The sequence below is a fragment of the Carassius carassius genome, chromosome 8 (genome assembly GCF_963082965.1).
Source record: "Carassius carassius chromosome 8, fCarCar2.1, whole genome shotgun sequence".
NCBI lineage: Eukaryota > Metazoa > Chordata > Actinopteri > Cypriniformes > Cyprinidae > Carassius > Carassius carassius.
The window spans coordinates 243,793-258,953 of NC_081762.1; the positions used below are offsets into that span (position 1 = coordinate 243,793).

Below are 15,161 nucleotides of genomic sequence, written 5' to 3' on the forward strand. Positions count from 1 at the left end.
AATGTGAAGTAAGCAGTTATAATTAATTTAGAATCATTAAGCTTGTGTTTGTTGATGTGTGGATGAATAATGTGAAAACTGGTGTCATTAAATCAGTCTTGACGGAAGACTTGAGTCAGATCACAGCACACAGAAATAATAAACACAGTTTACAGAAATAAGACACTTTATTATATAGATAAATCTCTCTGATATAATTTAAAGTGAAATCTCATCAAGGCTGTTCTGGAGTGACTGGCACTAAACGAAGATCTAGATCTGGACACGAGCTGACCTGTGTTACTCTCCAATAAAGCTTCTCATTCACTGAAACACAACACTTTCACGTCCGGAGGACACAAAAAGCTGATTTTCCTCTTTTTTTTTTTTTTTTTTTTAACCAACAATTAGTTTGGTCATGCAAAAAAACTAGGACGGGTCACACTTAAAACAGGCCATAATGAAGTCAATATTCATGAAATATATTCACTGTACAGCTAATACTGCGTTATACAGGATACAAGTCTGGTGTAAATCCTGCACAAACACAGATCTGGGAGAAATGATCAGAGCACACGGTACAAAACAACATCAGTGAGTGTGTATGTGCAGGTCACACACACACACACACACGAGCACGAGACTCGGAGCCAAGCGTCAGAGACACAGCTCATCATCGGTCAGGACCTGCGGCTCTCAGGAGCTGCTTCAGCTCACTCTGCACGTCTGAGGCCGTGTTCTCCAGCAGCGTCTGACCCATGTGTGTGTGCAGCGCCTCGGCTAGCTTCACTGCGGCCGGCCGCACGTGTCCACTGTTAGAAGAAGAGCTGAGCAGCGTCCAGAAGAGAGGAAGCACCTTCTGCTCCACCAGCTGTGGTCTGCGCGGGTACAGCTCCATCACCAGCTCTGAGAAACCCCACACACACACACACACACACACACACACACTCTGAACCAGCCTGATCTGGGCTCTTTAACATCTCTTACAGACCCTGAAACGAACTACAAGGAATAAACTGAAAATATTTAAATGAATAAATTAAATTATGACAGAACATATTAAGTCAGTTTATGATTAAAATATAAAACTAATGGGGTAGGGCTGCATGATAAAAAAAAAATTATATATATCTTATTTTTATTTTGGTTAAAATTGTGAAAAAAAATTAAAATAATAAAATTATGTATATATAATTATTTAATTCAAATGCCTTTGTGATTTCATGATCGCACAAACTGATTGTTTTTTTTTTATTTCAATTCTTTGTGGAGCTCTACAGCGGAGTCAGGAAAATCCACTTATTCAGAGGGAAATTTTCATTTTTTTTGTTGGCAGATATTTGTTCTTGTTTTAAGCTTAAACCTGTTTAATATCTCAGAAAACCAGACTTCATATCTTCATGTTACATCTCCAGTAAAATATCTTGATTTCAGGATGTTTAGGTGTTTGTAAAAGACAGGAATACTGAGGAAGAGATTGATGTTTGTGGTTCTGCATCATTTAATGGCACGAGTTTATGGATTTGAGGCTTTCTGCTCTGATTTAGGAGTTTCTAAGGCCTTGTTTTGTGGCAGGGTGAATCCTCGTCTGGACTGACCTGCGACTCTCTGGATGAGCTCCAGCTTGGCCTTCCCGCTCAGATACTGGGCTCTGGAGCAGAAGGGCTGCAGCAGGAGGCTGTTGTCTGAAACACAGTCAGAGTCAGAGTCAGACACACTGAAGATCTGCTCAAATCAGTGACAGATGAACTCAACGCACCGATGTTGTTCATCAGAGCCTGGACGGCCCCCTGCGCTGCCGAGGAGATGCTGCTGTTCTTGGAGTTCAGGTGATTGTCCACGACGGCCGGGATCAGGATGTTGAGCACCGGAGCCAGACTGTCTCTGAGCAGAGCCACGATGGGCTGAAGAGCCTCCAGAGCACGCAGATTCACCTTACTGTTCGACTCCTGCAGACGGGCCTTCAGAGCGTCAAACACCTGCAGCACATTCAGCATCAGCATCAGCATCAGCACAATCAGCATCATCTTCATGAGGAGCGTCAGGATTACCGGGAACAGGTTGCTGATGACCAGAGCCGGGTTCTCCTCGCAGTCACACACCAGCTGATCGATGGCCTTGATTCTCTCCCTGAAGTCTTTGGAGTTGAGCAGCGTCTTCATCTGTGTGACGTACTCGCTCCGGTCAGCGAGGCTGTGGACGGCTGCTTTACTCGCCGCCTGCACACAGTCCCTGCCGAACACACGGCTGATGAGTGAGCGGGAACGTCACGTGACCAGATGAACGGCTGGAGAGTCATACCTGCTGCTGCTCAGAGGATCACGCGTGACAGACGAGGTGCGCTTCACCACACCGCCGGAGAGAGAGAGCCTGCCCCGCGCCGACGGAGCGTCCTGAGGCATCTCGCCCAGACCCTGACACACACACACACACACACACACTTGTGAGCAGTAGTGTATCTGTGCAGGGACTGGTTCAGCTGTGTTTGTGAGGGTTTGTGCACACCTTGGTTTTGAGAGTGAAGACGGTGTCTCTGACGGCCGGAAGGTCTTTAGCAGGGAGGAACTTCTCCAGCATTTTATCAAAGTCACGGTGAGAGGACAAAAACAGCAGCATGCGTCGACCGAAGTACCTGAGAGAGACAGCAATGAAAGCATGAAGCGTCGAGGCTAGAGTTTGTTAGGCTGCGTGACCTCTGACCCCTCACCTGGCCTCCTGAGACGAGTCCTGCACCAGCTTCCAGACGGCCGGCAGGATGCGCTCGGTCACATCTTTAGCTCCGGACAGCAGACGAGCGGCTCCGACCCGCTCCAGCAGAGCACTGAGACGCTGCGCCGCACACTTACGCACTACTGAGTTCAGATGACTGAGACACACACACACACACACACACACACGGACCAGCATTACAAAACATCTCAGTAACAGTAACAGTCAGAACAATACAACAGTTTGTGATGGAACAGAACAGTCTGTGTGTGTGTGTGTCTGACCCCAGTCCTCCGGTCAGCAGTGCGCTCATGCTGCGTGTGAGAGAGCAGTTCTTCATCATGCTGTCCAGCGCTCGCTCCACGTCCTGTCTGATGAAGGCGTTACATTCTCCAGCTTTCTGCAGCAGAGCTCTGACCGTCCCGTCCAGCTCCTGATCCATTCCCTTCTGCAGCGCCGCGAACATCTCTCCCAGCGTCACCACAGCCACACGGGACACGCCGGAGCGCAGGTTACGAACCTTCACACACACACACACACCAGATCGGTCAGGAGAAGAGCTGAAACATACATCTGTTACCTCCATGATTCATGAATGAGACGCTGCTCTGCATCAGTGATCTGTGAGCGTGACACTGACCTCCTGAACGAGAGCGAGACACACGTCATGGATCCGGCTCATCAGGACGTCAGGATGATACTGAGCCAAACTACGCAGGAAGGTCATCCCCTCGATCTTCTTCTCCCTTCATCAACACAACAGATTTACACTAAGGATCTGTTGATGTGTGTGTGACGAGGGATCAGATCTGCAGTCAGACTCACCAGTCGTCTGAGGACATCAGTCTGAAGCTCTGTGTCAGCGCCAGCTCCGGTTTAGAGAAGGGCCGCAGGTCAGCCTGATCCTGACCCTCTTTCTTCAGACTCACAGGGGTCAGCTCATCTGATGGACACACATCAACAGCTGCAGCGACAGACTGATCATATCTGACATCATACATGTTATCCAGATCAACCCACGGTGCATTTATGGTAAACATGTCATCAGTGTGTTCCCTGGGAACTGGAGCCATGACCTTGGTCAGATACATCTACCATTTACTGACTAAAGCTGTGGTCACACACAAAAAAAGTAATGTATGATGTGATGTTCGCTGCATGTACAGTGTGTGTGTGTGTGTGTGTGTGTGTGTTCTCTCTCACCGGAGCTGTGAGACGCAGGGGGTCTGATGCGGTTCAAACTCGACGCTCGTCTCAGTCGGGGAGCTGCGTTCCTATTGGGCGGGCCGGTCGGGGGGGCGGGGCTCGGGTGTTTCACTGTATTCTGTGGTTCAGTCGGGCTGGAGGGAGATTCATCTGAGAGCCACTCACAACCGTTCAGACTCATGTCTGGAACAAACAGAGAAACGATCAAGAAGACAGAGACCACAGATGAGTGATGGCTGTCACTGCTGTTGACCTTTCACCTTTCACATCACCGATGGGCACACGGCGAGCGGGGGGCGTGTCCTGCTGCTCCAGACTCCAGCTCCTGACTCTCTGCTGTAACACACACAGATCACATGACTCAGATCACAGCGCAGGCTCCACTGAACACCCTCGGTGTGTTTGAGACGCACCTCTGGTTCAGGACTGGCGTCAGACTGGAGGAGAGCGCTGGTCAAGGCATGTTCGTACACACCCGACGAAGGCTCATGGGTGCTCTGACCGGCCGGGTCACCCTGCTCAGGAGAACACCCCACACTGAGACGACTGGACAGAACAGCCGAAGCGAACACTCCTGCAGACACGAGAGAAGAAGACGAGCGAGGATGAGAGCGGCTGAGACTTACATCAGCGGTCAGGAAAACAGCGGTGAACTGACCTCGCCCGATCACGCCCTGCGACATGACACGACTGCTGGACACTCGCTGCTGAGATCCTGAGAGAAACACCAGACATTACTACATCAACATGTTATACACCACCAGTCAAACACTGGAATAATTACAAGAAAGAAGCGTTTCTGCTCAGAGAAGCTGCATTTATTTGATCAAAATACTGTAAAATAGTGAAATATTATTCTAATGTAAATCAGCTGTTCTCTGTCTGAATCTGTGTTAAAGTGTAATTTATTTCTGTGATGCTCCGCTGTATTTTCAGCATCATTCCTCCAGTCTTCAGTGTCACATGATCTTCAGAAATCAGAATAATATGATGATTTACTGCTCAAGAAACATTTCTGATTATTATCAGTGTTGAACACAGTTGTGCTGCTCAATATTTCTGTGGAAATTGTGATGCATTTTATTTTTCAGGATTCACAGAAGAATAGAAAATTCAAAAATATAGAAATAGAAATCTTTTGTAACATTAGAAATGTCTTCACTGGCACTTTTGATAAATTTAATGCATCCTTGATGAATGAAGTAATTAATTTCTTTTTTTTTTTTATCTTACTGACCCCAAGCGCAGTGTGTCGTGTTGGTAGTGTATCACGGTAATGATGCTGAAAATACAGCTGCACATCACAGAAATAAATTACATTTTAACACAGATTCACACAGAAAACAGATGATTTACATTAGAATAATATTTCACTATTTTACTGTATTTTGATCACACAAGTGAGCAGAGAAATGTTTAAACTGGTAATGTACATGGTTTGTTGATCACCTCTGGCGGGTCTGAGAGCGCGGAGCGGCTGGCGGCCGGCGGCTCTGATCTGAGGTGATGATGATGATGATGAAGATGATGATGTCATGTCGCTGGGCTTCTCCTCGTCTGGATCTAACGATCGGTTCGAGTAAACGAGTCTCTGACCGATCACACTCACATTCCCATCAGACAGACTCTTCTCCTGCTGCGTCTCACCTGTAACACACACACACAGGACGGGTAACACACACCGTCTGGCATCACGTGTGCTCCTGTGCTTCACACACACACACCTCGAGCGCTGATGTCTGCTGGGACACGTCTTCCTGAAGGCACTCGTGGCTTCACCGCAGACTCCACAGGGCTAGAGTCATGAAATAAACCAGAAATGAGAATTAAAACTTCTGTAGAGTGAATTCTCTTTCATGGGGACCAGGACAGATGAGTGATCTCTGTCAGTGTATGGTGTCATCTCCCTCCTCCAGGTGTGAGTGACGGATCTGGACTGCTGTACACCGGAGACGGAGAGACTGACCTGCTCTTGGTGCCGCTGGGGGACAGAGGTGAGCACAGGCTGCTCTCGCTCAGAGGACTGCTGACGGATGGAGACATCTGCTCCGGAGAATCAGGAACCGGCTCCAGCTTCACCGCCGAGTCCGGACTGTCTGGATCCGGCTCAGAGCCGCTCGCGCTGACTTCGGCCCGCTTCTTAGCAGCGCTGTTCCTCAACGAGCGCAAGGAGTTCAGCATCTGACAGAGAGAAACACAGCTCAGAGTCACAGCCTGCTGACATCAGCACACACACACACACACACACACCTCCTCACGGTCCAGCGGCTCGTCCTCTGGCTCTCCTGTGCCACTGCTGACCGACAGATCCAGGTGCAGGTGTGTGTCCAGTGACGAGGGTCTGCTGGTGTTTGGGCTCTGCCGGACGGATGAGGCACGTTCAGCTCGAGGAGGCAGTGGAGAACGCTTCCTGGAGCTCACCTCACCTGTGACATGTAAATGGGTGTTAATGTTCCGTCTCAAAATGTGAATTCTGAAATATAGAATGATTTAAAATGAAATGATACTCCAACTATGTGTGTTTAATAGTGTGTCTAAACCCCGCCTCCTGAAGATCAATGCCTGCTTCTACATCACTGCCTATTTAGCTCCGCCCACAGATTCTACACCACTGCCTATTTAGCTCCGCCCACAGATTCTACATCACTGTCTATTTAGCTCCGCCCACATATTCTACATCACTGCCTATTTAGCTCCGCCCACAGATTCTACATCACTGCCTATTTAGCTCCGCCCACAGATTCTACATCACTGTCTATTTAGCTCCGCCCACATATTCTACATCACTGCCTGTTTAGCTCCGCCCACAGATTCTACATAAATGAACCCTTTCCATCGTGGACTGCTGATTGAGTTTGTTCTGATTCTAACAGCTCTGAGGTGTGTGTGTGTGTGTTCTGACCAGTGATGTCACTCCTGCGGCGAGGGCTGATGTCACGTTTGTTGGGCCATGTGCTGGACATGGACAGCGAGGGGTCAGCGTGGTTTCTGCGTGGTAAGGTCGGGGTCAGCACACTTCCTGTTAGAGAGGTCAGTGGGTACGAGGGCAGCAGAAACGAGCCTGGAGATGCTCGCTCAGCGCCGGCCGACAGGAAACCACTCGCCTTGGACAAACCTGTGAGAGACAGCCAAACACTCAACACATCCAGTTCCAGGATAAATGACAAGCTGACCAATTCAACTTCATGCTTAAACCTAAAGAAGGGTTATCTGCTGAGAGGATAACAGGTGAAAATCTCAAACTGAACGAAATACATCATGACACAGATTCGAATTCATTGTGGTTCCCAAATTCTAATGCAAACTCTGCACAGAATCCTTTAATAATTCCCATCTGAAGAGATTTGTAGAAGCCGAACACAGGTCAGCGATCACCTCTCTCAGACTCGGACGGATGGGTGTCTTTGAACAGGTCTGGATCCGAGTCCAAGCTCCCGCTGCGGCGCAGTCGACCCCGTGACCTGCGGGTCAGAGCCTCTGATGGACCTGGATCCAGAACAGTGGATTAAACACATGCTTCCATCACTTCATTACTGTTCAGTGTTATTGATGCCTTCAGAAAATCAATTTAACAAGAGGACGGGTGGAGCTCTGGGAAATAAAGCTGTGTTGAGTACATTAGGAAATGTCTCTGTCAGCGTCTGTGCTCAAGACAAGACTGAAGACGGTTCTTACTGTATTTGGCTTCAGTGTCCTGACGGCGTTTAATAGATGAGGACGGATCTTCACTGCTGACCTGCTGGAATAAACACACATGTTCATCGAGTGAGACCTTCTTCACAGAGACCTCATTGATCCACATCCAGACTCTTAACAGAAGAACTTTAAAACAGATGAAAACCAAAAATGATCATCTATAGACAGTGTGAGTCTTGTTTTCCAGAACTAATGTCTGAGACATCTACTGGAGATGCAGAATCACATCATGAAAACTGTTCAAGTAGGAGTTTAAACTTAAACCAGGAATAAACATCTGCCAGCGGGGTCAGAGAAATAAACTAGCTTTCCCTTTGAATTAAGAGGATTTTTCTGACCCCACTGGCAGATCCTTGTTCCTGTTTGAAGCATAAACTCACCTCCTGTTGATCATTTTCTCTTCTAATCGAATGTTATTTTGATTTAAAAAACAAGTCAGTTTTCAGTCTGTCCAAACACTGATCTGATGAACGCTGGTCTACAGAAGCCTCTGCTGGTGTTTGTTCGTCTCTCATCTGAAGTCTTGTCTTCTGTGTGTGTGTTGCTGGGAAACACTAGCGGATCACACACACACACACACACACACACACCGCCTCCAGAGAGCCACAGTTAGACTAGTTAGTCCTTCCCTCACTACTGAACTACTGCAATACCAACCCAAACACCACAAATCAGCTTCACACACAGGAATCCGTTGCATTATCATTCAACATCAATTTAAACCTGAAAACCTAATATATATATATATTTCTTCTTTCTAACAGTGGAGCAGATACTGATATAAACTGATCTGAATATATCTCCAGTGATGAGATGAGATGTAAATGATCTGCACATATAACACAGTGACTGAGAGCTGAAGAAATCAAGAGAATCAAGTAAAGCTGAGCTGCTTCAGTCCAGTAAGAGTTCATCTGGAGATATTACTGACCTTATTCTGACCTTTACTTGATCAGAATCAGACAAGATCTGACACGAGGAGCTCCAGAATTACACTAAAAGAGCTTCGACTGGATCAAACACTCTGAACTCTCAATCAGAGACAGAAGACGTGAGGAGACGGAGTGTGAAACAGCAGAGTTTGACCGTGTGTGTGTGTGTGATGATGTCATGGCTCACCTGATCAGGTGACGTTCCGTTGCTCTGGAGCTCCACAGAGAGGGCGGATCTCTCCCAGGGCAGTTTGTTCTTCCCTTTCCCAGCGCTCACCATCCTCCTCTGCTGATCCCCGTCTGAGCGAGAGCTGTGAGCCCGGCCTCCGTTCAGAACCCAGTCCAGATCGGCCCCGGAGCCCAGCTGAGGCATCCGTCTCTGTCCCGGTTTAGGAAGAGCGAGTGCGTACTCCACGGATCCGTCGGGAGCGAGTCGAGGGAGGATGTGTCGTGCTCTCCGCGCCTGTACAGCAGCCATCAGGCCCTCGGCGTCTCCGGCCAGCTCCACTCCATCCACGGCCTTCACGAGCGGCTGCTTCTGACCCGTGTCCAGACAGTAGTCCAAGACGGCGAAGAGCTCCAGAGCCGCGTGACGCACCTTCCTCTTGCTGTCGGCGAGCGCCGGCGCCGCTTCCACACACAGGCCGGGGATATCGAAGTCCTTGCGCGGGCGTGTGAGCAGGGCAGCCGTGATGATGTTGATGACGTCCTCTCGAACCCTGGAGTTCCTGTGCTTGAGCTGACACACCAGCAGATCCAGGACCTTCTGCGGCCCCACCGTCCTCATCAGCTGCCTGAAGACGTTCATGTACTCGAGCCGCGTGACGCTACGGGAGTCGCCTAGCGCTCGCACCGTCACGCTCACGATCTCCTTGTAATAGCGCTCCACATCACTCTCCAGCTTCTGGATCAGCAGGTTGATGAGCTGCAGCGCTCCGCACAGAACCCTGAAGTTGCTGTCGTCCAGGAGCTTGCGTAAGAACTGTATGAAGTCCAGGATGCTGGCGGAGGAGAGCTGCTGGAGATCCAGCTCCAGGAGGATGTTCTTCAGCTCCTCCACGCCGCTGGTCCGGCTCTGATAGTTCTGGAGGTCCAGGAGCTGTGCGTGTAACTCCTGAGGAATCAGCCCATACATCATCATCAGAGTCCAGACGGAGACACGGACGCACCGCTCATGCTGACAGGTCACATGATGCAGCGACACACCTGGAGTCATCAGGAAAACACATCAGATCAGATGTGAGTGTGTGTGTGTGTGTGAGAGACAGCTGTGTATCTGTGTTTAAAGCACAGCTGAGGCTGTTGAGATGATTGACAGAGAGCAGCTGAACACATTCTGCTGTAATTATACTGTTATATCTTCAGACGACTTTTGTCTTTTTAATGCACAAATCCACTAATTTCTTATTCACATGTAATGCAGGGGTTCCCAAACTCGTTTGTCATCTCAACCTCTTTCAGCTATTATATTTACTTGAAGAACCCCTTAAAGAGAAATATTTTGATAATTAAGAGTCACGGTTCTCTGACGTTGGTTAATGGTCACATGACACGCAGGTAAACACAAATAAAATAGACTTTTTTTTTTTTAGTATCTTGATTGATATCATTTTTAAATTATTTATTTTAATTTTAAAGAACGGATTACATTACTGACTATACTTTCTGTGATGTAATGTGTAATCAGTAACGGACACAAACCCACAGAAAGAGTTTATTCATCGATCAGTGACGAATAATCTGAGAGTTCTCGGCGGGAAACCAGCTGTGTCTCTTCTACATTCACTCAGATTCTCTCATCTGACACACATTCTACAACACTAATCAATCTCATTCATCATCGACGACTGTTTGGGATTTTCGCGTTTTTTAAGCAAATCGACAACACGCGCAGAATTAATCGTTATACTATTTAAAATCACGCAAGCATATTTACACACGAAACTGACTGAAATGCCTGACGTTTTTTAGTGAGAAATCAGACCTGTTATCGCAGATCGCTCCGACTTCTGTCCAGATTGTGTGCGCGTCTCGACGCGACACGGACTGATTCCCCGAATCTGCTTCCTCTGCTCCGGATTCGCGTCTGGTTTTCGGTGTTTTTGTGTCGGATTCTGATTTTCTCGCTGCTTCCATCACAACACTCAAGCAAAATGGCGCTGATGTCACAACCAGCCGCTGCCATGGCGACGCGCCCCCCTGACCCGCGCTGTCTGGTGGGCGTGCGCGGTGCATTGTGGGAAGTGTAGTTCTATAGAGGCATTTGCGTGTTAAATCAGAGACAGCAACTCTTTCATTTGAATAAACAGTGCGTTCGCTTTCGAAAACCTCTTGTTATTTCGGCTTCTCCTGGGCTTAAAAAGTACAAATAATAACAAAGATTCAAAGACTTAATATTCTGAATATTATTATTATATGCGCACAATAATGTATTGATGTTACTATTATATTATTTAACGCACACACACACACACATTATCTGCACCTGAGCTGCAATTTTAAGATAAAAGTTATTTTTAAAGCGCAGTCGCGTCAGAGCTTTTATTTGGGGCTCCCCGCGCTTATTTCCCGGAAGTGACGCGCGCGCCGATTTCTGTTTGTTTTCCTGACAGTCGCGGCCGTGTTGTGCTCCAAACTGCCAGAAATCAGCCAGACACACAGGTAAACAATGAATAAACTCTTTATTGCTGCACTTTAGCGCTCTAAATGAGCGTCTGAGCGAGTGTGAGCGCGCGTCTGTCACGAGCTGAGCTCTGAGTGCTCTGATGCTAATGCTAGCAACAGCTTTATTGGTTCTCTTCAGCTGACTGATGAAGATGGTTGTGATGTCTGATATTGACACTAGTCACTCCTGATGTGATCTCTGCTGTTCGTGGAGGTGTGTCACATTTAGGGCGCTGAGGCTGCTGTCTACATAGGGAGCGTGTGTTCCCTAGACAGGGGTCGAGTACACACTTGAGTCTGTAGCGCACACAGAGACAGCCCCCTCGAGATCACCGAGTTATATTTACAGTCTGAGCTGATTTATTGAATGAGTGTGTGCAGATACAGTAATATGTAAAACAAGTGATGACAGGAAAAAAAAAAAATACAATGTTACAATAATAAACAGCAATAAATTTTTTATTGCAAGATATACATTTGAAAGTACAAAAAACAACAACAATGGAATAAAGAAATAAAAAGGTCATTGAGAATTTTATCTCAATTATTCATGATGTTTATATCTTACAGTCTTAAATTTATACCGCAGTTATGAGTTTATATCTTGAGTTTTTATCTCCAATTATTATTGTAGATCTTGTAATTGTTAGTTTTTATCTGACAATTATGATTTTATATCTTGCATTTATGAGTTTTTACCTCAAAATTGTATTCAGAATTTTGCATTTATTAGTTTGTCAGGTAATTATGAGTTTATATCTTGCAGTTTTAAGTTAAAATCTCACTATTTTTTGTGTCTCACATGTCTCACAGTTCTGAGTCTGTTTCTCACAATTCTTACTTTTTTATAGTTGTCTTTGGTCAGAATTGTAAGAAAAGTTGGAAAAAGTGTGATTTAATAAGTTGCAGTTACCTTTTGAATAATTTTTTTCAGTGTCAGAAACAGCGGTGTGGTGTTTTCTGAGTGTGTGCCAGTGACACGTGATGATTGTTGTGTTCAGGAGTGTTTTGTAGTGAACATGTGTCCTGTGTGGAGTCTCCTGACGGCTGCTGTCTGTTCATCTGCAGAGCTTCTGGGGGTTTAACGTCCCATCATCCCGGTCTCTGTGAGTTCGTAGGTGTGTGACGCAGCTCTGTGTCTGTGTCTGTGAGTAGAGACTCAGAGCTCTGTGTGGGTTTCAGATGGAGCAGCAGGCCGAGCCGTACATGTTTGCGAGCCTGATGCGTCCTCACTCCGAGCAGCTCCTGCAGGGTCTGCAGCTCCTGCGCCAGGATCATGAGCTCTGTGACATCGTGCTGCGGGTCGGAGACGCCAAGATCCACGCACACAGAGTAGTGCTGGCCAGCATCAGCCCGTACTTCAAGGCCATGTTCACGGGAAACCTGTCGGAGAAAGAGACGTCTGAGGTGGAGTTCCAGTGTGTGGATGAAGCTGCTCTCAAGGTCAGAACAGACCAGTACAGTGTGTACAGTAATCACTGATTACCGCTGTATGCTCAGGGCACACTTCAGCCCAAAACCACAAGAGAACATTAACAAATAATCTGTTTCTTAAATAATATTTAGTTTGGTTTATTTTTCCATAAAAAAAAAGATTCATGATAATCAGCAGATTTCCATCTAATTCCATTTATTGCAATACGGCAACAAAGAAGACTTTTTTTTTTATATATAAAGGTCAGAACTCCTGTTATGATGTAGGTTTTTGGGGTGCACTCTGGCCATAAATGAATCTATTACTTTTCCTACATAATTTTTAACAAAAAAGATTGGTAATATATCTTTTTAGGAGTGTATATATATATATATAATTGGATCAACAAAAACGTAACAAATATATAATTAGTTAAGTGTCTGTTTCCGTCTCTCGTCAGGCCATAGTGGAGTACGCCTACACAGGAACCGTGTTCATCTCACAGGAAACGGTGGAGTCTCTACTTCCTGCCGCCAACCTGCTGCAGGTCAAGCTGGTTCTGAAGGAGTGCTGCAGCTTCCTGGAGAGTCAGCTGGACGCGGGGAACTGCATCGGCATCTCACGCTTCGCCGAGACCTACGGCTGCCACGAGCTGTGTTTATCTGCCAGCAAATTCATCTGCCAGCACTTCGAGGAGGTGTGCCAGACGGAGGAGTTCCTGGAGCTGACGCGCGCCGAGCTGGACGAGATCGTCTCCAACGACTGCCTGAACGTGCTGACGGAGGAGAGTGTGTTCTACGCGCTGGAGTCCTGGATCAAGTACGATCTGACAGAAAGACAGCAATACCTGGCGCCGCTCCTACACTGTGTGCGGCTACCGCTGCTGAGCGTCAAGTTCCTGACGCGGTTGTACGAGGCCAATCACCTGATCCGAGACGACCACGCCTGCAAACACCTGCTCAACGAGGCGCTCAAGTACCACTTCATGCCCGAGCACCGGCTCTCCTACCAGACCATGCTCTCCACACGGCCGCGCTGCGCTCCTAAAGTCCTGCTGGCCGTCGGAGGAAAGGCCGGGCTCTTCGCCACGCTGGAGAGGTGAACCAACGCCTCACACACGTGATTACAGCTAGAGTTAACGAACACTACAAATAGAAACGTATAGCTACTTTCAATAGCTCGTATTTACAAAACTGAGATTGGATTAGAAATGGATTAATAATAAGAAATGAAGAATAGATTAGGAATGGGGTGGAGTCATGAATTCTTTCTTGAGTTGGGTTGAGTTTTACTGTACAGAACTGATGCATGCGCCGCTCGAGTGTGTGTGTGTGTTCATGATGTGTGTGTGTGTGTGTGTCAGCGTGGAGATGTTCTTCCCGCAGACGGACTCGTGGCTCGGTCTGGCTCCGCTCAGCGTGCCGCGCTGTGAGTTCGGTGTGGCGGTTCTGGAGCAGAAGGTGTATGTGGTGGGGGGCATCGCCACACACATGCGTCAGGGCATCAGCTACCGGCGGCACGAGAGCAGCGTGGAGCGCTGGGACCCTGACAGCAACACCTGGGCCTCTGTGGAGCGCATGGCGGAGTGCAGGAGCACGCTGGGTGTGCTGGTGCTGGTGGGCGAGCTGTACGCCCTCGGAGGATACGACGGACAGAACTACCTGCAGTCTGTGGAGAAGTACGGGCCCAAGCTCAAGGACTGGCAGCCGGTAGCACCCATGACCAAATCACGCAGCTGCTTCGCCACCGCCGCGCTGGACGGCATGATCTACGCCATCGGAGGATACGGCCCCGCCCACATGAACAGGTACCCTGCCGCACTGCATTCTGGGAGGAATTATATTCAACTACAGCTGTTCCTCCCAATGAGTTTCTCTGTCCTTTATTACTCACTCTTTCCTTATGTGTTTTGAAGCTATATTTAATTTAGTAAAGCAGTTAATCTATTATCATGTTTATTTGATCATTATTGAAATAGTTCGTTAAATCGGAGTTTTTATCTTAAATCAGGATTCGTGATATTTAGAAGACTGTGGGCAGGAAGCACCAAAGTAAAATGAAACAAAATAATCTTTCAGTTGGTTCAGTTCTTCACAAAAGCAACATTTTACATCTTTATTTAGTGTAAGTTAAATTATAAAAAAAAAATGAAATTACAAATAATAAATTAAATACACGTAACAAAAAACAAAAACTAATTACCGTATTTTCCGTACTATAAGTCGCATTTTTTTTCATAGTTTGGCTGGTCCTGAGACTTATAGTCAGGTGCGACTTATTTATCAAAATTAATTTGACATGAACCGAGAGAAAACATTACCGTCTCCAGCCGCGAGAGGGCGCTCTATGCTGCTCAGTGCTCCTGTAGTCTACACTGAAGAGACAGGGCGCCCTCTCGCGGCTGGAGACGGTAATGATTTCTCTTGGTTCTAAATAAATGCGACTTATAGTCCAGTGCGACTTATATATGTTTTTCCCTCATAATTACGTATTTTTGGACTGATACTCAGGTGCGACTTATAGTCCGAAAAATACGATAAAATGACAATAACAACAAATCT

The 15,161-nt window shown here is 47.1% G+C and overlaps 2 protein-coding genes across 11 annotated transcripts in view; one reads left to right on the top strand and one right to left on the bottom strand.

The window, feature by feature from the left end:
* Positions 1-645: 645 nt before the first annotated feature.
* LOC132144907 (TOG array regulator of axonemal microtubules protein 1-like) lies at positions 646-10,681 on the bottom strand. Of its 7 annotated transcripts, none has more exons than XM_059555479.1 (23): positions 10,507-10,681; positions 8,710-9,728; positions 7,570-7,633; positions 7,270-7,380; positions 6,797-7,009; positions 6,145-6,320; positions 5,861-6,075; positions 5,619-5,689; positions 5,344-5,541; positions 4,553-4,609; positions 4,308-4,468; positions 4,167-4,227; positions 3,892-4,077; positions 3,514-3,631; positions 3,329-3,434; positions 2,973-3,208; positions 2,687-2,845; positions 2,485-2,611; positions 2,281-2,393; positions 2,031-2,214; positions 1,739-1,958; positions 1,578-1,664; positions 646-885 (listed from the first exon to the last, which is right to left on the bottom strand). In XM_059555479.1, exons 2-23 carry the CDS (start codon positions 9,661-9,663, stop codon positions 653-655), a joined length of 4,050 nt encoding a protein of 1,349 aa, XP_059411462.1. In that variant the 5' UTR covers positions 9,664-9,728; positions 10,507-10,681; the 3' UTR covers positions 646-652. The 7 variants fall into 7 exon arrangements, 6 of the variants coding, with proteins under 6 accessions (XP_059411462.1, XP_059411461.1, XP_059411460.1 ...); XM_059555478.1 differs by having other exon boundaries at positions 4,167-4,230; XM_059555477.1 differs by having other exon boundaries at positions 4,155-4,230; positions 7,570-7,630; positions 10,507-10,680.
* A 328-nt stretch (positions 10,682-11,009) lies between these two features.
* LOC132144908 (kelch-like protein 28) overlaps positions 11,010-15,161 on the top strand; it is a 5,920-nt gene continuing 1,768 nt past the window's right edge. The window contains exons 1-5 of one of the 4 annotated variants that reach the window (XM_059555483.1): positions 11,010-11,183; positions 12,121-12,292; positions 12,369-12,629; positions 13,061-13,698; positions 13,964-14,407. In XM_059555483.1, coding sequence (XP_059411466.1) covers positions 12,369-12,629; positions 13,061-13,698; positions 13,964-14,407 — 1,343 coding nt within the window. In that variant the 5' untranslated portion in view covers positions 11,010-11,183; positions 12,121-12,292. The other 3 variants (XM_059555482.1, XM_059555480.1, XM_059555481.1) reach the window with 3 other exon arrangements.